The 23,428-nt window shown below is 23.4% G+C and overlaps 4 protein-coding genes across 6 annotated transcripts; 2 read left to right on the plus strand and 2 right to left on the minus strand.

Annotated features, from left to right (window-relative positions):
* Nucleotides 1-669: 669 nt before the first annotated feature.
* Nucleotides 670-7,903, plus strand: LOC122714229. The gene is made up of 7 exons (XM_043935401.1): nucleotides 670-802; nucleotides 4,739-5,021; nucleotides 5,188-5,381; nucleotides 5,597-5,982; nucleotides 6,044-6,315; nucleotides 6,594-7,192; nucleotides 7,459-7,903. Exons 1-7 carry the CDS (start codon nucleotides 768-770, stop codon nucleotides 7,901-7,903), a joined length of 2,214 nt encoding a protein of 737 aa, XP_043791336.1. The 5' UTR covers nucleotides 670-767.
* A 1,737-nt stretch (nucleotides 7,904-9,640) lies between these two features.
* LOC122714252 (programmed cell death protein 5) lies at nucleotides 9,641-10,768 on the plus strand. The gene is made up of 4 exons (XM_043935439.1): nucleotides 9,641-9,916; nucleotides 10,191-10,299; nucleotides 10,370-10,533; nucleotides 10,596-10,768. Exons 1-4 carry the CDS (start codon nucleotides 9,851-9,853, stop codon nucleotides 10,638-10,640), a joined length of 384 nt encoding a protein of 127 aa, XP_043791374.1. The 5' UTR covers nucleotides 9,641-9,850; the 3' UTR covers nucleotides 10,641-10,768.
* A 1,009-nt stretch (nucleotides 10,769-11,777) lies between these two features.
* On the minus strand, nucleotides 11,778-14,885 carry LOC122714220 (protein disulfide-isomerase TMX3). Of its 2 annotated transcripts, none has more exons than XM_043935387.1 (10): nucleotides 14,635-14,885; nucleotides 13,975-14,023; nucleotides 13,829-13,868; nucleotides 13,476-13,639; nucleotides 13,217-13,400; nucleotides 12,992-13,136; nucleotides 12,560-12,800; nucleotides 12,292-12,484; nucleotides 12,006-12,198; nucleotides 11,778-11,921 (listed from the first exon to the last, which is right to left on the minus strand). In XM_043935387.1, the coding sequence occupies exons 1-10, from the start codon at nucleotides 14,675-14,677 to the stop codon at nucleotides 11,887-11,889; spliced, it is 1,287 nt and encodes a 428-aa protein (XP_043791322.1). In that variant the 5' UTR covers nucleotides 14,678-14,885; the 3' UTR covers nucleotides 11,778-11,886. The 2 variants fall into 2 exon arrangements, with proteins under 2 accessions (XP_043791322.1, XP_043791320.1); XM_043935385.1 differs by having other exon boundaries at nucleotides 13,975-14,032.
* Nucleotides 14,886-15,416: 531 nt separating this feature from the next.
* LOC122714177 (jouberin-like) lies at nucleotides 15,417-22,193 on the minus strand. Of its 2 annotated transcripts, XR_006346594.1 has the most exons (7): nucleotides 20,326-22,193; nucleotides 20,089-20,237; nucleotides 19,365-19,712; nucleotides 18,936-19,091; nucleotides 18,400-18,848; nucleotides 15,573-17,795; nucleotides 15,417-15,480 (listed from the first exon to the last, which is right to left on the minus strand). XR_006346594.1 is itself a non-coding variant. In XM_043935303.1 (6 exons), the coding sequence occupies exons 1-6, from the start codon at nucleotides 22,136-22,138 to the stop codon at nucleotides 16,535-16,537; spliced, it is 4,176 nt and encodes a 1,391-aa protein (XP_043791238.1). In that variant the 5' UTR covers nucleotides 22,139-22,193; the 3' UTR covers nucleotides 15,532-16,534. The 2 variants fall into 2 exon arrangements, 1 of the variants encoding a protein (XP_043791238.1); XM_043935303.1 differs by lacking the exon at nucleotides 15,417-15,480 and having other exon boundaries at nucleotides 15,532-17,795.
* Nucleotides 22,194-23,428: the final 1,235 nt, after the last annotated feature.

Here is a 23,428-nt window from a genome sequence, read left to right on the forward strand (position 1 = left end):
ACACGGAAAAGCATTAATATCTATGTGAATAACGATTGCATACATGTTTAACTATTGCGATGATATCTAAAGAAACATAAAAATCAAGAATTCTACGTATGCGATAAAGAGAAAGAATTTTAATAAATTTTTAATCGCATGCAGGCGCAAAAGATCTGATAAAAATATCGGTGAAATATTAAATAAAATTTATTCGTAAAAATCTGATATGTGATACGTATATGATGATGATTAATCCCTCAATAGGTCATAATAGAAATAGATGCCACGAAAATTCAGCTTACAATTTATAAATTGGGAAACAACTGATATCCAACCAATTACATACGAAGAGAATAATATGAAAATGTTCAGTATTAATCGATTGGATTTTCCAAGAATTGGTAAATCGAATGGAAAATTGCGACAGGGCAATCTCCGCAATTAACGTTCACACCCCGATATAATCGAATTCTTCGAAAAACAAAATCGAAACGGATGGCTAGAAGCGAGCTCGATGCTCGATCTTTATACCATCTAGCGTGTGATCAAGTCGAGTGAACTTTTCGTCGCAGCTGCGCAGGTGTATCACCGGCACCTTTTCATTAACATCTTGTCCGAAAAGGCAGTCACGCCAGCAGAAAGCTTTGGTGCGGTCGAGTCATCTTATCGATTTCGTTCCGTTAACAGTCTTTTCTCAATAATCTGTTCGACGATCGGGAATAAAATCACTTTGGGCGTGATAGATTTGAGAGGTCGGAATCTGATAGTTGGGATAGGAGAATGCAATGGACGAGGGCACAAGTGATCGTGCTGACAAAAGGTAACTAATAGTCAAATATTTCCGGTGTCGAGTCACATCGGTGGGAGAATGGATTGCAGGCTATTGAACTTTCCAAGTTTAACGAACCGTTAGGGGCTATTTGTTCTGTAAACTATTTGAAAAGTCATTCCATCTTAATTTCTCTCCTTGAGAGAAATTAACGATAATTTTTCAGAATATTTTACGAGATTTTAATTATCTTATCGTTTCTTTTTTTTTTATAAAACAAGGAATTTGTTATATTTTAAAGATAGAACTTTTTTGTAATATTTATATCGTGGTTGAAATTTAATAGTATTGAAGAAATGAAATTTAATAATATTGATAGGCTTTTTGAACTCGTCTTTTCTCCAATTTCAAAAATTCTAAATTAGCATTAAATATAATCACATGGATGATGTTTTTTTCGAAAAATTAAATTTTTGATCTGAGCTAACAATAAGTTTTTTATCAAACTATTATCCCATTTCTTTGACTAACAAACGATTTTATTCAAAATCTTGGAGGCGATTCAAAATTTTTGCCAACGAATTAAAAATTTTTTAAGAAAAAATTAGATGCAATTTGGCTATTTATGAAGCAATCTTCTTTTTTCGAATAAAATTTAATCAATTTCCCAAACTTGTGTGATTTATTCCATAGTTTGATATAGCATAATAACCAACCCTATATTGGAATGTAAATTTATGATTGGAAGATTCGTACTTTTATGAAGATCGAAACTTCTATCACGAAAGAAAAAAAATTTTTAAAATTCGAAAAATGTAATTGATCCAGATATTATCAAATCATGTAATCGTAACACGATGATTTATTGTAATATTAAAATATTACAATATCATTTTATTGCTACGTTACATGAATAAATCGTATACGTCAATAAATAAGTTACCTAAAGAAATTATCATCTTAATTTCTCGAAGAAATTTAGGACAATAAATACCAGATTTTAACGAAAATTGACAATGATTGGCCATAGATTGTAATCTAGGTTAATTTCCTGTCTTGAGTAAAAGCATTCTTCGTATTTCGACTATTCATCACTTACATTAATGCAAAATTACATTTTGCTATAAGATTTTTCCAATAATAAATGTGTTGTTAACTTTTGACTTATAATCAAACATTAACAAATTTATATAATTAATTCATGTTTTTATCTAAATATATAAATGTTAAACAGCTCCATTAAACTCCATTAAAATAGAGTTAAGAAACTCTATTAGTTTATTGCTTATTCCTTTTCGTCGAATAAATTTGATTTACTCACGATTTTTCTATGAGAATTTTGATTTAAAAAACTGATTCCAATAATTATTATTTCACATACAATTCCAAGCTTAAGTACATGACATGATAACGATCGAAAAAATTCTTTGCCGATAACCTCAACATCGATCAAAATCGAATCTATTAATTCAGAAAATGAGTTTACATTAAAAATTCATCGTAAATAGAAGGAAAAAATAGAAGGAAAAAATAGAAGGATAAATGAGATATTGAAACCCTGACTTTATATTTATGATAGATACTCACGTAATGCTATATGCTCAACGCAAAAATTTCTTCAATTAGCAAAGCAATATATACAATAATTATATAATTTTTTTGTAATATTTTTGTTAATCTTTTATAAATTAATATAAAATAATTATCAGCTATTTAAACGCGCATAACTTTTTTTTTTCTTCAAAGTAATTAGATTTGCATGTTGATATAAAATGCATCGAATAGATCGAATCATGCGAACCAGTAAAATTACTGACCGAATCCACTAGTAGAGTTGCGTGTGCGTACATCAACGCGTCACGGACATTTATTTGTCGGTGTATGTAAAATTCGTGGTCGGCTACAATCATGGAAAATCGAGGTCACCAGGTTATGTTGAACTTTGACGTCGCGTTTCCTTCATTGACCCTCACGATTATTCGGCACATGAAAAGTAATTCTCGAATAACAACAACTAACCTAACTTCTTATTTCTTTTATGAACGAAAGAGGATTAAGCTTCGATCTTGATTATAAAATACGTTCAATCTGAAGATACGTGAAATTAAAAAATAAACGAAAAATTATAAACATTCGTTAAATTTGTTCGTGTTTTACACCCCAATTGCTTTCCCAAAATACATTGATGGTCTTTTATCGCGTGATCATGATGGTCATTGATCACGTAAAGCGCAAACTACAAGTTGAAATAAATTACTCTAAAGTAAAAAATTCTTTTAAATAATATAATTCAACGTGCTATAAATCGTTTATTATTGATTAAGAATTATACTATTTAAAATATATTATTTAAAATTCTTGTAATTATTTATATAACTTATGTAATGTTTTTAACGAATTTGTAAATGTCTGTAATTGATAAAGATCTGTTTGTTCAAAAGCTCATTTAAGATTTGGGGGTAGATATTTGTATTGTACATGTTCCAAATCTGTATCGATAAAGAGCACACAGTGCTTGAAATCAGGGCCAGTTTCCAGTAAAGATAATATAATTGTGTGCCAATCACGAAGAAACGTTGGTCAATTACGCTCACTCTCTTATTTTGTAGGTCATGTTGAAGTATTGATTGCTAAACAGATAATTTTATTTTTTATTTTCAATTAAGCAGCTATTTTATTTCGAAAGTTTTCACAATTATCGTCTGCGAATTTAAAAATAACATTATCAGAATTATAAATCTTTAAAGAGTGATCATTTATTTTCTGTAATCATTCATCAAAAAATGACAAGAATTTAATGTCAGTTTCTTCTTTACATTATATTTTCGATATCTGATTTTAAAAATTTCTTAATAATAAAATTATAATTTAAATAAATAGAAAAATATGATCAAATGATCCAGCTAGATTTGATAATTTTCTTATTTTATAATTGAAGAATAAAAACAAAGATTGCTTTATATTCATTAATCAAAAATAATTTTCCAAAGTAATTAAATTATAAATATTTCAATTGCTCTTTTTTAATATTATCTATAAAACTTTAAAAATATTCATATAGCTTCTTTAAACATAAAACTCAATGAATTGATGTCTGCGAAAATAAATTCGTACCCATATTCCATTTATCATAATTTTCAATGTCTATTTTTACCAATTCCATTTTATCAATTTCTATCGCGACATAAGTTAGCAAAAGTTCTTTTTAGGTCGAAACATTTATATAAATTCCGATAAGTATTGTTACGTCGTCAATGTCGTTGGTACGAAACTGGATAATGCTTAAACATTTTCGTGCACGTAAACTATTAGACTTTAACGAAATTTCTTTTTCGAACTCCTTCCTCCCCCCCCCTCTCTCTTCTCCCCTTCCTTCTCCCTCTCATTGTTGTCGTAGATCGATGCGTCGCGTCTGGAAGGCTCGCTCCGTAAAGGCACGTACCACCCTCTTCCTGTTCTTCCGTTCGACCCTCCTCGGGCTGCACCACCTCCACTTCCGCCCACCTTTATATCCTCCCGCAGCTTCAATACATTCGCTGAAACATTTCAGTCCGTTCCGGGCATCCACCCGGTTCGATACTCCATCTCTCTTTTCTTTTATCTTGTTGCAATTTTACAACGATTACACGTGACGTTTTATCACGTTAATTTCCAATCGAAAAATGCTATTTTTATTTTTACAATTCATCATCTTTTTTATTAATTTGTTTATTCTATAACTTGTTTTTCTATTTCGGAAACATTTATTCAGGAAAATCACTATTACAATAATTTTTATACAAAATAATTCATTCCTCAACGAATGTATTATTCTCCGATTGTTTAGTTTTATGGTCAACTTGTTTCCACGTTATGGTCTTTCCCTTTTAAGTATCCCCGAGGAAAAATATTTTGATGGCAATAAATCAGGAGAAACGAGAAACAAAATTTTTTTCCAATTTTCATCTAGTCTTCTAGAACAATTATTTTTATAACGCGTTATTATAGGCATCGAACGTTCCATAATAAAATTGGATGGTCCTCTTACAATAAATCTTCCTCGGACACCGAGCTAGCACAGAGTAAAAAGAAAAATCGAAAGAGGAATAAATCGAAGGAAATATGGCCTTTGCTGGAAGGACTGACAGTGGACGAGTTGGCTCGTTATCGAAGAAGGCGTGTACAGGGACAACCAAAGGACAATCTTCGACTTTACATCGAGATTGAAAACGAAGATCTCGTGTCCGAATATCGTCAAGCTTTTCGCGCGAGAAGCGAAGAATCCCTCGAGGTTCGTATTCTTCTTTGTATTCTTATCTCTAACCAGTGAATCAACTTTTCTCATTTTTTAAAGACCATACAACTTTACGATTTATTCTCGTTTCAAATCTGAACACCTTCGTGATCCAAGTAATGTTGTTAAATTTTCCGATTCATAGATGTACCCCTTACCGTAGGAATGTGTCTGGCCTCAAAATCTTGGGACAAAAGAATTGAGTGAAAGCGGGCAAGTTTTAGTTCGAAAAGACGTAAGGGAACGAGAGAAAATAAATCCGATTAAAAATAAAACGAGCGAGATCAATGATGATAATAATACGATGGAGACCGAACCTCTTACCAATTCTCTTAAACGAAATTCTTTGAGCAAAAGGTATGAATATAATCGATAACGAATAAAATTTCTCAAAAAATATTTCTATTAATCCATAAACGTGTGTGAAAATAATAAATTCTTTTCTAACAATAATATAATAAAAGATATTTATTAAATAGTGAACAAAATGAAATTATTTAATCGTTCTCCGTATAGGAATTAATCGATCTATTTATTTTGATCGTTCAATTAATATCTCTACGATGTAACAGGGATACCAGTTTCAAACGTGATAGTGAATTATACACAGATACGGAAACTTATTCGTCGTACGTGGCTTACGAAGGTCGACATAAACCTGACCTAGCTCGTAGATCCACATCTTTAAAAATGGAAGGTGATTTGGAAACAACTACCGAAAAATGTGAAAAATTCATCCAATGGTTGAACGTTAGTCGACCGGAACTTATACGTGTACCTACACATTTAAAACTCGAAGGTGAATTTGAAACAACAACGGAAAATCAGGAAAAATACGTACCGTTTATAGGTGTGCGAAGACCAGAATTGTTAAGGCAAAATACCAATTTAAAATTAAATGGCGAGGCTAATTTCGTGCCAGAATATACCGATATGTTTAAGAAACACGATAATAAAGGTGATTATGCAAATTTGTTATTTTTAAATTTGATAAATACTTCGATATTTGTATTTTGCAGAACGTCCACACCCTGTAAAACCCGAAACTCATCTAAAATCTGGAAACTTATTTTTTGAAAATACACAGGACATTGTTAATTTTATCGATCCTAGTATCGAGGAAACACGATTGACGCACGAATCGAACAAAGATTCCGAAAAAGAGAAAAAAAGAAGAAAGGAGTTAATTGAGAAACAGAGGAAAGACGAGGAGATGAAAATATTGGTTTCAAAGTTAGAAGATCTAAAGACTTCACCACTTGAAATCCCGGAATATAAAGATGCATATAAGGCAAACTCTAATTCTGAAATTTCTAATTCTTTAAATTATCGTTTCATCGATTCTTCTATTTTTATTTTTAATTAATTTATAGTTTGCATTATATCGAATTGAAATTGTTACATAATGTTTATTTAATCTAATTTGGTCGATATATTCTTTTTATCTATCTATATCACAATAACAAAAAAAAAAAAATAAAATATCAGCTATATATAAGAATTTTGTTGCCAACAATTTTATAGCACAATATTATTAAGAATATAATTTGAATACTTCTTTACCTATAGGATTTCCCAAGAGAAAGACCTAAAATTATAAAGCCAGAAGATGAAATTGGACGAGCTGATGGATCAAAAATACTTTCCTCTCCTACATTAAAATTTTTAAGAAAAATTGATCAAGATCCAGAATACAAATCGAAATACTTAGATTATCAAAGAGATCGAAAATCACCATTACCTTCAAGATCAACATTCAATTCTTCGCAATATGGTGTACGTTTTGGAAGACAAGATTGCAAACGATACGATCACGAAATTACCAGCGAGGTACGAGCTCAATACATTCCTTACGGTCATATACCAAGAATCGAAAGTTTAAAAATGCCTGCCAACTTACGCCTAGAAGGTAATCTTGATCTTGAACCGGAATATAAAAGTGCTTATTGCGTAAAACGTGAAAATCAATTACAAGCCGATCAGAGAATGCATTGTAGACGAGATCGTAATTTAAGCGCTTCTAGACGAAAAGAAAATTATTGGATAAGTAATAATTCAGAACAATTTGGAATCATAAATGCTGCTCAAGATCAAGGTGCGTTTCAAATATTAAATACGCGAGTTCATGAAGATAATGTCTGTGGAAAACCACCATTAAGTAATCGAAGGTTTGTATTTAAAAATTCTTGACTATAATAAGTTGAATTTAAATAATTAGTATTAATGTGCAAGATATTTTTTACTTATTGCTTATAAAGAAATTTTTGATTTTTATGATAAAAAAATATTGATATATAAGATTTGAAATATTTAATTTGAAAGTAAAATAGATATAAATTCGAATTTTTTGTGAAATTATTATAACAGAAATTAATATTCGTTAATATTCGTTAAAATATATAATTTTGATTGTAATATGTATAATACAATTTAGGGGATCAAAATCTTCGCAAATGCATGTCCAAAAACAAATGCAATCAAATATAACGGAAAATAATAAAATAAAACATAGATCGACTAGTCCAACATATCGACTTCATGTTTGTAATGTCGATGAGCCAAGAGGTTTCCGACATAGACATTCGCCATCATTTCAGTCTTCCGGAAGAATACATGATTCTTCATCGAATTGTGTACTTCAAACTAACATTATTAGACCATATTCTCCTAGTTTTGGTAAAAATACAAAACAACTCATCGACGGTCAATCATTTGTTGTTTTGGATAATGAAACTTTTGATAAGAATAAAAATGAAATACGCAGAAAACAAACAGATCAAAATTATAATATTGATGGTACATTGTCTATTTTTAAAAAAAGAACAAAACCTTCAACAAATTGGATGCCACCATGGTATGATAGTACAAATTCTATTTAGATAAAAAAAGAGTTTTGTACTTTTTAATATTGATTTAGAATAATAAAGTTTCTGTATAAATATAAATTGTATGACATTTATCAATATTTAATTCTTCCAAAATAAAATATTTAGATATATTATATTATATAAATTATATAAAATTAACATAACATAGATACATACATATGTATTATATAATTTAAATTTATAATACCTTCTAATATCGAATAATAAAAAAATAATACATGCATGTATATTAGAAATTATATAATTTTGAATATGTATTAATAAAATCCATTTTTTAATATATATATAAATTAAAAATACATTATTTGTTATAAAAAAATTTTTCTTTTCACAAATAACAGAAAAATTTTATATATCATATCTTCTTGTTATTTATGATTGTTATCATGTCTTCTTTTATTTTTTTAATATAAAAAGATGAAATTTCTTTATTTCTAGAGAATATAATCGAAAAAGAAATGACACATGAAATTTTTTTCTAATTCGTATACAAACTATCATATATAAAAAAAATATATATGTATAAAATATGATATATATAATATATAAAAATAAAAAATATATATATATATATAAAATAACAGAAAAAAATATATAGGATAAAAATTTATACATTTTTTATAAAAATGTAGCATTATTAAAATTTAAAAACATAGAATACATTTTTAAATTTAAATTTAAAAATACACAAAAAAGAATGATAAATAATATTAAAAATACAAAATATATTTTGCCGATAAGTAAGACAACGATCAAAAATCAACGTCATCTCACGTTTGAATTGCGGAAACTCTAACTTGTTATTAGCATAATATGCAAAAAAGTATTCGTGATGATACAAAAAAGGAAAATAATATTGTACGAAAAGGGCAAAATATCACTATATTTATACATTATACAAAGTTATGTAATTTCATAATTACTTCAATAATATTGTAATTTCATAATTACTTCAATAATATTATATTGAAAATTAATTAATTAATTTTTTGTTAAAAATTTATACAAATCTATAATTTAGATTTAAACAACTTTAACAACTTAAAGTTAAAATTTCAAACAAGTTTCTTATAACAATTTTGTATTATTTTTTCTTATTATTATTTATTCTGAAAGTATTTATTTAACAAATTTTATAAAGAAAACTATGTCCGAAGCGAAAAACTTGTAAAAGTAAACTTATAATGTAAAATGTTGGAAAATCTAGGAAAAAGAAATTTTATGAAAAAAAAAGAAAAAAAAGATTAAAAAATATATAAAATATATGTATATGCAATATATATATAAAAATGTACAATTTTTCTATAATTTTAAAAGCAAATTTCACCATTTTTATGATATTGTATTAAAAAAATAATCTTAAATTATTAAATTATAAAAGAAATTATAACTTTCTTGAAACTATATTTTATTTAAAATTCTTTTTTTTATACAATTTTCATAAATTAATTATGAATTTTTTACAATTTTTTTTATATGTTTTCTAAAATATATTTTATCTTTTTAAAAATCATTTTTAATTAAAAATTTAATTAATATAAGATCATAAAACTAATATAAGATCATAATTTGCAATGAGAATAACCTATATACTCATATATTGGCCAACACTTATTTATAATATTCTTTAAAACTTATTTTTATATGTAAGTATATATTTAAATACTGCATAATAATAATTTATATGATCTATTTAAAAAATATTTACTATTATATGTATAAATAAAATCACTGAATTATTTCATTAAAAATCCAAATCTTTACTGACATGCGTACTTATGTATATTCGACGTGTATGTATTCGACAACCTTCATCTTTCTCATTGCTACATTTCAACGGAACTTGCGTTTCTCAGGAATACACATATATTAAAAAATATATTGAATTTAAATAAAATTTGTTCAATATCAAATAGTAAAGAATTAATACTATAAAACATGTCAGACCCAGAACTTGAAGCAATACGACAACAACGTTTAGCTCAGTTGCAATCCCAATATAAGGTAAATTATATTATATTTTTGACAAGTGTAACCATAAATTATTCAACAAAAATATAAATAAAAATCAAATTAAGTTAATTAATAATTAAAATATTATTTTTAATTTCATGATATAGTATATTTAATTCATTTTTTAATTTTAAATTTTTTTATTTTAAATTTTAACCATCTGATTTTAAATTTTTAACCATATTAATATTAATATTATAACTGTACATAAATACTACTTCAATAAGTAGTTATTATAATAATTAGATAATTTTTAAATGTTTAGAATAATAATGCAGAAAATAAACAAGCAATGGAAGAAAAAATACAACAAATGGAAGATATGAGAAATTCTATTCTTAGTCAAGTGTTAGATCAATCAGCTAGAGCAAGATGTAAGAATATTATATTTTATATATATTTTACATTATGTATATAATTTTATAATATATATTATTTCTTTAGTAAATACATTATGTCTTGGTAAACCTGAAAAAGGAAAGATGGTAGAAGATATGATATTAAGTATGGCTCAACGAGGTCAATTACCTGGTAAATTAGGGGAAAAAGAACTTATCAGTTTACTTGAAAGTGTAAATCAACAAACGCAAAGAAAAACTATTGTGAAGGTTAGTTATAATATATTATGATATGTTTAAAAAGAAATGAATTCATTAATTATTAATTTTAGTTTGACAGACGAAGAGCAGCATTGGATTCTGATGATGATTTATAGCACCTATATACAATTATATGGTTTGTTAAAGACGATATAATATTCTTTATCTAATTTTTGAACAAAAATTAAGATTATAATATTACTGTACGCTTAATTAGTCATACATTTTTATTTTTTATGATATATTGAAATAAAAATTAAAATCTAATATTAATACTTATTTTAATCCAGCTCATGTTTTTAAATTCAACATTCCATTCTTTTATTAATATTCTTAATGCTGTAAATTTGAAATGTTATCTCTTTTTATTAAATATAGGTAAAAATATACATAAAATGTATTTGAAACAATTATATTTTCATCAAATATTTAAACTTTTCAACATTTATGTGGTATTTATGAAGTATTTTTCATTATAATTACATAAACAAACATATATATATTTAATTTCAAAGTATACAGAACATTATTTACTACTTACATTTTTTCATAAAACTTTAATATATTTTTATATTTTTTTTTGTAATATAGAATAAATTTTTCTACGAGGTTTAAAAAAGCTTATTTACGTCTACATATAATTTGTATTGTCTTATGAAAGTTCCATTTAGTTAAGATACTTATTTTTACATTATGTGTACACAATACTAATATATTAGTGGAACATTTTTAGAAAATCGATTTTAGAAGCCAAAACAAATATGTAAGTTATTATTATTATTGAAAAATATTGGCTGATATTTATTCATTAAGTTGTAAGAAAATGAAATTTGCGTTAAATATAATCATTCTATAACTTTTACATCACCGTTTCTCTTTTTGCTTCAATGAAAATTTAAATTGATTATAAATTAATAAATAATCCTCAACCAATATTTTTGCATTTTAATTTTTGTTTTGATCTCCTAAAATTAAGTCTCCAAAAGTATGTTACAAATATATTAACATTCTGTGTATATCTGTATATATACAGGATAATACGTAATTGATAGAATCTCCTGATCTATTTGTATTATGGACTATCTTGTATATATTCATAAAATTTGTTTCATTTTACTAATTACAAAAAATTATTTTTATAATTCATTATCATTTTCATAATTCATGTAATTCAATTAAATTAATATATTAAATTACTGTAATAATAAATAAAATACCAATCATATGGTACAATCATATCAATTATTAAACTTTTTAATATAAAATTAATAAATATTACCTAAATGAAATTGAAATTTACAGATTAAAAATTTACAATTTTATACAATTGTTTAATATAAACAATATGTTAATCCAATTATTCTAATCTTTCTTCATATGATTTGCTCCTGGATGATCTGAAAAATCATTTAATATTAAAAGATAAAATATATATACATATCTATATTATATATATAAACATTATAAAAATAAATTTATACCTTCTTCGTCATCATCTGCATCTAAAATATCTGGACAACAAATACCATAACATATTAATGATAAGAATCCTGCTGGTAAACCAAATAAGACCATTGTTAGAATGGGATTACCCATCCACATTGCAGAAAGAGTTGTTTTTAATTCAAACCATGATCTATATATACGTATCAACCAATTATTTCCACCATATCGCTGAAAATATATTATATAATAAAATATATCCCATAATATTAATTTTTTTTAATTATATATATAAATTTATTTAAAAAAAAAAATTTAATTTACCGGAGCACTTTCATTTCGAATTTGCTCTAGGAACAATTCTATCACATGAGGAGTTAATTTTTCAGTTTCATCCTCCGGAATGTGATGATGATTTGTTGTAGTATTAATAACAATTAAACTTGGTAATGGTAAAACCATCATTGCTATACTATTGACTAGATCTGGACTAGCTATCCAACCAAATTGAAAATAACTAAATATAAAAAAAAATAATTACAATCAATTTTATTCAAAATAATAATGCGCAAATTGCTATAATATAACTTACTCATGATATTTTTCTCGTTTGTTTTTAATGATAGATTCTACCATATCTTTAAACCGTGCCATGTGTAGTGGTATTTTTTCTAATTGATTTTCTTCTACTACTGCCAAAACCAAATTTTTATTTGTCAAAAAAAGTTGATTTATGTTTCCTCTTGTTACTTTTGGAAATGTGGGAAAACGTTCTGCATTTATCCATTTATACATTGTCTCATTTAATTTTTCTATATCATCTATATTATGATCTGTATTATAAAATAATTATTATTAAAAACATATTATTTAATAATTATTAATATTATTATTTTACTATTATATAATATATATTTACTAGTAATACATATTACTATTATAATATATAATATATAATTAATAAAAAAAGTAAAGTAGCTAAAAATATTTCTATACATAATATTAATATATCACAGATACTTACCACTGAAGTTGTAATGTATATTCTCCTTATAAACAAATAATGCTGGAATATTTTCTACAGGAGCATGTTTACTAACAATATTTGGATGAGATTGATAGAAAAATGCATGTGGTTGGAACACATTTGCAGTCTTATGATAAAATTCCTAAATATATTTATATAAACTAATATCTTTATTAACAATATTTTTATTATATTATAAATAAAATTAAATATTCATTTTACCCATAATGGACCAGATCGTTCTCCAACATATAAAAAGTATATATCATGTTCCTTTTTAATAGTGTCAAAACTATGAGTTTTTGTTATTCCCTGAACTGGTGGACCACTTACTCTTAATGCAAATTTTACTATTTCATCTCGTGTTCTATCCCCATTATATATAAATTCTTGCTCACCTTTTAAACTATATATAAAATATAAAAAAATATTATTTTATATATAATTTTATATTATAAAAAAATATAATTTTTTTTCTTACAATATAATAGTTGGAAATCCTTTAACTTTAAAAGCATGAGCAACATTTGTAAATCTAGTACAATCAACTCGTCCAACTCGTATTGATGTTGCATGTAAATATTGTGCTACATGAGCCCAAATTGGTTCTAATCTTTTGCAATGTGCACACCATGGTGCATACATCTATAGAAGAAAAACAATTTTTATAATATATATTTATACAATTATAATTATACAAAGAAACATACAAGATAATTTTCTCATTATATAACATTAAATAATATTATAACGTAGTAGTATCTTTATTTGAATAATATAATAGAGAATATAATATAATAAGAGAATCATATATAGATATAAAATATTTTATACCATTACAAGCCATTGTCCATCTTTATGAATGTCCAAAAATCTATAAAAAAAATTTAATAATATAAAAAATTATATAAATATAAAAAAATATTAATATGTGTCATTGATATTAATATAATATAAAATTAATATTAATCATTATATACCTATCACTTAACTCAAGTACACGTGATGCTATTACAGAAGTAAAAGTACCTGAAAAAACTAAATTATGTTTTAATAATAATACATATATAATAACAATTTATTATATATAATATATATATATATAATATATATATATAATATATATATATAATAATAATAATAATATAATCAATATATTTAAAGACATTAATTAAAATATTTAAAAAAATTAAATTTAAAAATTTATTTTAAAAAATATTATATATAAATTAATTTTTATATATATTATATATATATATATTATGTATATATTATATATATATATTTAAGAAAAAATATATATAATTATATATAATATACACATTAAAATTTAAATCTAATCACATATAATACATGTAAATTTTTTGGTTGAATTATTGAAATTATAAGATTATTTATTGAAAAAAAAATTATTTTAAAAATATTGAATTAGACAAATTATTTATTCTAATAACTTATAATAATTTTAATAACTAAAATTAAATTAAAGATTTAAATGGTAATAATCAAATTCTAAAATACTATCGATCGACAATATTTGAAGGTTATAAAATTCATTTAATATTAATTTATAAATCTAATTTAAACTCTAATCTAAAATATTATATTTTGTAAACATTGAGTAAAATAAATAAATTTACCATAAATAACTGCAATAAACATCAATTTCGTTATTATTACCATTGCAGCAAAAAAGTTTTTTATCGAAAAAGATTATTTTTTTAAATATTAAAATCCAAAATATAATATTTAATTAATTTATTTTCACATAATTAAGATAATTAACAATTTTGATTGTCAAATTGAAATGTATATGATAAAATCCAGTACATTTCTACTATGTTTTTATTCTCTGATGCCATACAAGCTTCATACCGGCAGTTTCTGAACTAGTAACGTTTATACTATGCATCTGAAAATATATACATATAAGAAAATACTGCACAAAATGCAAATTTAAAAATGCAATAATTGCAAATTTAAAGCAGTTTGAAGTATACGCATAATTTACATTCGAATTATTAAAACTACAAAAATGACACTCAGTAAAATCAAGTATAGTTGTGCATATTTTTTTATTATATTTGTTATTATTCTTTAAAATAGAATATATTTTATAAATGCAATAAAAATAATCGTAATAAAATTTATTCTTTAAAGCTGTTCAAATCATTTTATAGAAATTTATTAATGTATATATATAAATATAAAAAATTATTTTTTTTATAAAAGAATTATTAATAAGTTGAATATTAATAAAAATTAATAGTTTTGAAATTTATAAAAATATATTTATTAAATTTATGAAAATTGATACTTCATTTACACATTTCTTGAAAAATATTTTACATTTTAACCAAATGGAAGAAATTATAAATTTATATAATTATTTTTAAGTAAATGAAAATGTTTGCATGAATATTTTATAGATTTTGAGATTGATTTGTATCTTCAGAATTGATATTAGATTCAGCATCTTCAAAGTCCTGAAAGTAAAGTAATAATGCAGATTTTGCATAAATATATAAATCGAAAAATAATTGAAAATCATATTTTTATTTGTAGATTATAAACTCACATAATCTTAATCAATAATTGTGCTATCCGGAAAACCGTTAAGTAACATTAAAAGAAAAATATAGAATGAATGTACAATATTAAAGATGATCATAATAAAAAGAATGTATATATAGCAAAGAAATAGGAAAGGATAAAAAATGAGACTAATGCCAATCGTAGCTAAACTTGTCAATATACTGCCCATTTCTCGCTTTTTTTGCGAGATTCATTTTTTAATTACATATATGTACATATATATGTAATGCATCCAGAAAAATCATACATTTTATCAACTTCTCATGTTTTTATGAAATTAACAAAGTATTTAATATATATTTATATTTTGTTACTATAAATATTGTTAAAAAAATATTATAAATAATATATTATAAATAATATTAATTAATAATTACGAAAAATTTCGTACCTCTTCATCACCTGACTCTTCATTTTCAATACTTATACCAACTAATTTAAATATGAATAATATGTAAATTATAAATGCTATATTAATTAAATTCGCTAAATATACGCCATATAAATATGTCAAATACAAAAAAGGAAGAATAATTATTTTCACAGAAATTCTAGCTATATTTCCGAAAAAAGAACCCATATTTAAAATAAAAATAATTAATAATTTTATTTAAGTTAAAATAACTTGCACGTTTATTTCTTAACTGTTATAATGTAAAATAATATAATAATTAATTGCTCTTAGATAATATGTAGACATCTTTTGTCGATGTACGATTTATCATCGAAACAACTTCGCGTTATATGATAAATAATATTTTTTTAATTATTTTTTAAATTACATGCTTTAGAAATAAAATAAAATATTTTTAAACTACAAATTTGTTTTAAGTACAATAATCTATAATATATAAAGGCATTTTATATTAAATACATTAAATAATGATTTTAAATATATTTTTATTCTTAAATTCTTAAAAAGATATTTTAGATTAGATTTTTTTTTTATTTTGATGTAGAAACTTCACGTTCAATAATAAAAGTCGCATTGCTACGTATCGAACAATCACTTCCATAATTATCTACATTTGATTCAATATTTGTAACGTCTAAAACTAAATTTTTGTTCTCAAACATTTTTAATGAAATTTCATCACAATTTTTTACATCATTTTTTTCTACAATATGTATTTTGCTATCAGTAGAATTTGAATCATTATTTTTAAAATGGTTATCACAAATAACTAATTTTTCATCATTTTTTTCTATTTCAGTAATATGCTCTGATTCAATATCTTCTTGCGATAAATTTTTTGTACTTTCATGATATACTTTCATCTTATAATAATCAGTAGTACTATCAGAAAAACTTTCTGATATATAATTTTTTAATATGTCATTATTTCTCATTTCCTTTATATTTTTCAATCTTTTTTCTATATGCCAATCATTTATTTTGTTACTTTGTAAGACGTAACTCTCAATAACTTTCTGTTTGTCACTATTTGTTGTACTTGACTCAAAATAACTCGATTGATCCTCACTACTTATAGATATATTTTTTTCCAATTTTTTTTTCTGTTTTTCTATATTTTCATCTAAACTTGTTAAAACTTTGGTCTTATTTAATTCTTGGACAAAGTTTTTTCCAGATTCAATATCGCCCGATGATTTTGATGTATTTGATAAAATGCTATCAATTTTTTTAATAATATTATACAAACGATTCGCACTACGATTTTTTATTGTTTGTCCAGTTTCATTTAATTGTTGAAGTTTTATTTTTGTATTATTATATTTATTTTTTTCTAAAGGAATACTATCAGGAAATTTAAAAGAATTAGAATCATAACTCTGATTAGATAACAAATTCTTTTCTTTTACAGTATCTTTATCTTCAATTATTTCTTTATTATTTGATTGTAAATCTTCTTTGGATATTACAGATGTATTTAAAAATTCAAGAGAAACATTCCTATTGTTTATTATATTTTCAATTTCTCTCATTTTTAATCCTATATTTTCACCTGTGGCATCTTTATTAAATTTTAAAATTTTCACTGGAGCAGAACTGCCAAAAATTGAAAAAGCTAACATATGATCGTATGGATGATAATCTACACAAGTTACTGCCCGATAGTGTTGATCGAATGTATATTTTGCAATAAGATTTCCAGTTTCTAAGTTCCACACATTTAAAGATGAATCTTCATCACCGCAAAAGATTAAACTACCGCATGGAGAAATACAGGCTGTTGATTGTATTCTGCAACAAATATTTAAAAAAAATTCTTATATGTAGAGATTAATTAGTAATAATATCAATTTCCAAAACAATTATATTTATACATTATATAAAGTGAATCACGTTTAGTTTTATAAATATATTTCCTTCAAAATTATTGTAGATGTCAATTTAAATTTTTTTTATATAAATTAAATAAAATAAAAAAAATAAGATAATTATTACAATGCATTTTAAATAAGAGAAACTTATAGAATGATGTGTTAATTTTTTATTATTCGAATAATTATTATCCAAATTAATAAAATTTATTTGAAATATTTTTCCTGTTAAAGAATTTTTTTATATTTTTCCTTCTAAAATTCATTGTACTTAAAATACTTATTTTTCTATTTTATTTAATTTAAAAAAAATATATATTATTTATATAATAAATATAATAAATATATATTTATTTTTATAATTTTTTAATTTTAAAAAAATCTTTCATGATAATTCGCATAACTTGCCATTACTTGTTCATTACATTATATATATATATATATATATATATATATATATATAACAAATGTATAAAGAATCAAATTATAATTTATTAAATTTGAAATTATTAAAGAAAGAATACCTTTGATTATTCAATTCTTTATATTTTTGCAATATTACACCAGTTGCGAGATCTAACATTTTTAACCCATTGTTTCTCGAATGAACAAGAAGTCTAGATTCCAAAGGATGTAAAATAATTGTATTAATTATTATACCGTCGATTTCTCTGACTTTTATTTTTCGTGATATATGCCATTCCTTTTTAAATGATACTTTTCGATTCTTTTTTAACGCCCATAATATTATTATTCCAACACTGTCTGCTGTTAATAAATTACTATTTTTCTGAAAATACATTGAATTTACAAAACCCTCGTGACCTTCTAATTCCTGATTAAGATTATGATTTTTCAATTTCTTATCTTGTATCCAAATGCGCACTATTCGATCATAACATCCAGTTGCTACAATCGAGGTATTTTCAGATTCGAATTTACCACAATATACATACGAAGGATGAGGCATCATCTATTGTACAATTTTATCTTGATTAATATCATAATAATGTGTTTAATATAAATATATATATATATAAAAATAAATTATATTATATACTTCTACGTGTTGTGTAATTTGATTCTGCACATCCCAAATGCGAGCAGTTTGATCTGACGAAACAGAAAGTAAATAATTATCATTGTTAGACCAATGGAGAGAGTAAATAAAAATTTTGTGTCCTAAAAAGCGTATGTGTATTTTCTTTGCTTCAACCTAAAAAAAGTTTTAATATTTATTAATATCAATATTTAACGGAAAAATATAATAGTAAAGAAGTGTTTAAATATTTATAATATTTTTAATTTATTTTTAATATATGAAAGATAATTTAAAATCACAAGGAGTATAAAATCTGAAGTATATATTAAAAATTTTATATGATATAATATGATTTAATATGATATAATTTAATCAAAATTTAAAATAAGTCACATTAAAATTTAATCTTATATATTGACAAAAGCAAAAAATTTCTATGTAATTCACCTTATAAATGACAATAGGATAATCTTGGTCCTCAACAAAGCTACAAGCCAAATATTTTCCATTGTTACTAAAAGCAACATAAAAACATCCGTTTTCGCTGATGTCTGTTTCAAAGAAAATATCATTTGGCACTTTACAAGATTGTGCAGTTAATCTAGTCCATTTTGGTAAATTTATATTGTCCGAAGTATGAATTTTTTGTGATTCATTACATGCATTGGATAAATAATGCAATGATAATTGTTGATATAAAACAGGTTCTAATTTAGGTGGATCGATGGATTTTATAGTAACAAATAAGCTACTAGGATATTTTTCTCGAATGTTTGATTTCCACCATGTGTATACCTAAAAAATTTCAATAAATTTCAATTTTATTTAATTAAAATTTTATAAAAATTCTGAGTAGAATAAAATTTGATAAAAAAATATTCTTATTGGAAATATACATAATACAATGTGTAAGTGGATTGGAGATGATATTAAATAAAATAAATCGAAAACAATATATATATATATATATATATAACCAAGATACTTAAGTTTTTCTATAATTTTAAAATTTTCTTTTGTATATTGATAATCACAATTATTAGATGATATTATAAAAAAATTATCAGTTGTGATTATCCAAAATTAAAACTAAAAATAGAATTTAAAGTAAATATGATAACACTTAAGAATAAAAATAAATTTTTACAACATTTTTAAAAATGTAACTTACTTCACATGTATGAAATCTTTCAAATTTTTGCAAATTCTTTTGAGGCTTATATAGTTGTAATCTGATCTTTTTATCAATATGTAATATATTGTTGTATCCTATAGGTTTTAGAAAAGCCCATGCTATTTTATACCAACAACTTTCATGACCTATTAATAAAAATAAAATTAAATGATTAAAATGATTAAAACTAATTATTTTGAACTAATGATATTAGGTTATTATAATAAAACTTGCCAAATTTATCATAATTGAAACTGGCTTCGGCAAAACTTAAAAGATCTACAATTTCGAAAAGAATTACAATATATTCATTATCAGTTTTCAGAAGCTCTTCGAAATTATGTTCGAAAATAAGTTCTTCCTCCCATATTGGTATTATGGATTTATTTTCTTTGAAATCGAATTTTCCCGTTATTATAGGTTGCAAATATGTACTTGTACCATATTTATTTTTTAAATATTTCCCGCTCTCACCTTTTATTATATGAACCTTTACCATAGGATGTTTTGTCACGTAATCAATCTCTAACATATCCGTTCTATGAATTGTTACAGAAATATATTTTATATTTTTGTCTCCTTTTTTTTCTTTTTTTTTTAAATTTTCTTTGACATTAACAGTTGGTGTATGGATAGATGAAGTGGAAATATTTTTTCGATGTATTTTTCGTTTTTGTTGCATTTGACATTGTTCTGTATAATTTGTTTTTTTTTTCTTCATATTTGATCTTTTTAATTTAGTTTCATTGTAAATTTTTTTCGAACGATTCTCATTCAAATCATCATTCTCAGAAGTGAACGATTGTTGACTAGAATGTTTTAAATAATTTCTATTTAGATAGTCATGTTCATCAACAGATATTAAATTTTCTTTAGAATTCTTTTGATCATTTTTAATCGAATGTTTTCGATTACATTTTTGATTATTCTTTATTAATATTTTTTCGGAGGAATCTGATTGTACAGTGATATCTTCCAAGCTTTGCGATGTATTAGAATTATCAGAAATATTTTTCCCATTCTTATTTGTAGACAAATTTTTTTTATATTTTGATTTATGATTCATTCTATCTTTCAAAGATATATCATAATTATAATTAGATTTTTCAGTATGTTCAATATCTAATATTGTTTTTTTTCTTTGATTTTCATAATTTTCATCTAAATTTTCAGTCTCGTTTAAATTTTCGATCATGATTGTCGTTTCTCTCAAACTTTTGTTTTCTTTGCTCAAATCTTGAGAACTTCGGCCATCAAATTTCATTTCGATTTTCGTATTATCGTGATTGTGATCGGTTTCAATTTTAAGAATTTCTTCATTTTCCGAATCAAAAGCTGCATTATCAAAACCAAATAATAATTTTTGTTTTAAAAATGAATTTCTCGTTGTCAATGCTTGTTTTGAAGAATATATCGCTGGCAATGGCTGGTTTGAAAAACATGCCGTTGACAATGATTGTTTTGAATGTTGAACAGACGAAGATACATTATCTGGAGATATATTTGTCCAAGAAATACTCCTCGGTTCCGGTAATTGAATCATAATGGTATCTTTTAACCATCGTTTTCTCGTTGGTTTCTTCATTTCTATTATTTCATTTTTTGATATATCCCATTGTTTTCTATCATGCAACTTTTCCTCGATAAACGATCGATTCCTATTCTTCTTATTCGATTTATTATCTCTCATTGTATTTTTTTCACGAATTTTTTTTTCATTTTTTTTCTTAATCTGTGATTTTTCGAACTCTTCAATCAGATCTACCGATTCTATAATTTTTATATCATTGTCGTATTGTAAAAGATTTTGATGTGCAGTTAAATTGATTTTAGATCTTTTAACTTTTTTATCACGAATAGTATTTATATTCGAAGATGTATTAATATTTTTGTATTCCTGTAGAAATAAATTTGAAATATTTTTATCTACCGTTTTATTTTGTTCATCGTTATCATTAGAAAATTTGTCTTCTTCATATTCTTGATGAATATCAACGATAACATCCATTGATTTTGATGAAAATTTTGACAAATTCATGGTTTCCATATTAAATAATAAATAATTTTAATTTATTTAGTTTAATTTTATAATGAATATTGATAAAAACTTGTATATTTTGTATAATTATATATTTTCTAATATTGATATTATTAGCAGAAAATAAATACTTATTAATCACTTTAGATTCACTTTGTTTTAATTTTTTTTCGTTAATACTAAAACTTTCGTTAATAATAAAAGTTTACAATCCTATATTATTTTTTATTTTTGAATTGAATTATAAAGAATTTTTTAATTATAGGTATTTTTAATATTTTTTTATTGTATTTTTGATTTCTAAAATTATAATATTTATAATATATTTAAAATGAATATTTTTTTACTTTTCAATATATAATTAATTTTTTTTAAATAAAATGTAAACACAAACACATACATGTACACACATACACACATATATTCTTTTATTAATGAAAAAAAATTGTTCAATAAAAACTTTAAAATAGTTTGTTTTAAATTATGTTTTAAAATAAATTATAAAAATATTGTTATATCATATAAAAATATAATATAAAAATAAAAAATATAAAGTAATAAAATATAATAAAAATAAATTATAAATAAATAAAATAAATTTTTATGAATATTTTATTTTTATTTCTTTTTATTAAAATTTTCTCTTATTAAATAAATTTTGCAATATAAACTAAATTTATATAGTCCTTTTTATTACTTTTTGTATAAAAAATTTAATTTTTTAAAAAATTTAGTATTTTATTTTATTCCTCTTAGTATTTCTTAGAGGTTATGTAAATCTTTCATTTAAATCTTAACAACTTTTTAATTAATATATAAATTGATATCAGGAATTTATTTATTTTTTTAAAAGTATTTGTATAGTAATTTTTTAACATATCATTTTAATAAATAATTTTCATATAACTTTATTATTTTTTTCAAATATTTTCGTATTTTTTATATTTTTTAAAAATTACACTTATATTCAACTGCAATCAAATTTTTTCACTATATTATAATATTTATATATATATATATATATATCATAAATAAAATATAAACTTTTATTTATTCAAAACGAAAATACGTATGCAATTACACAAATATATATAGATATATAAAATAACAGTTACTCTTGCTAATTCTCATCCGGTAAATTTAGAATTTATCGGAAATTTCAATTAATGTTGTTATCAGTTTTTGGTTGATATATTATATTATATCTGTTCTTTATTATCATATATACATACACACGCGAGTAAAAAAAGATACAAAGAGAAGAAAAAGAGAATAAATATTTTTTATATAGATATTTAT

The sequence above is a fragment of the Apis laboriosa genome, unplaced genomic scaffold, assembly GCF_014066325.1.
Source record: "Apis laboriosa isolate Shangri-la unplaced genomic scaffold, ASM1406632v1 scaffold28_cov147, whole genome shotgun sequence".
NCBI classification, from domain to species: domain Eukaryota; kingdom Metazoa; phylum Arthropoda; class Insecta; order Hymenoptera; family Apidae; genus Apis; species Apis laboriosa.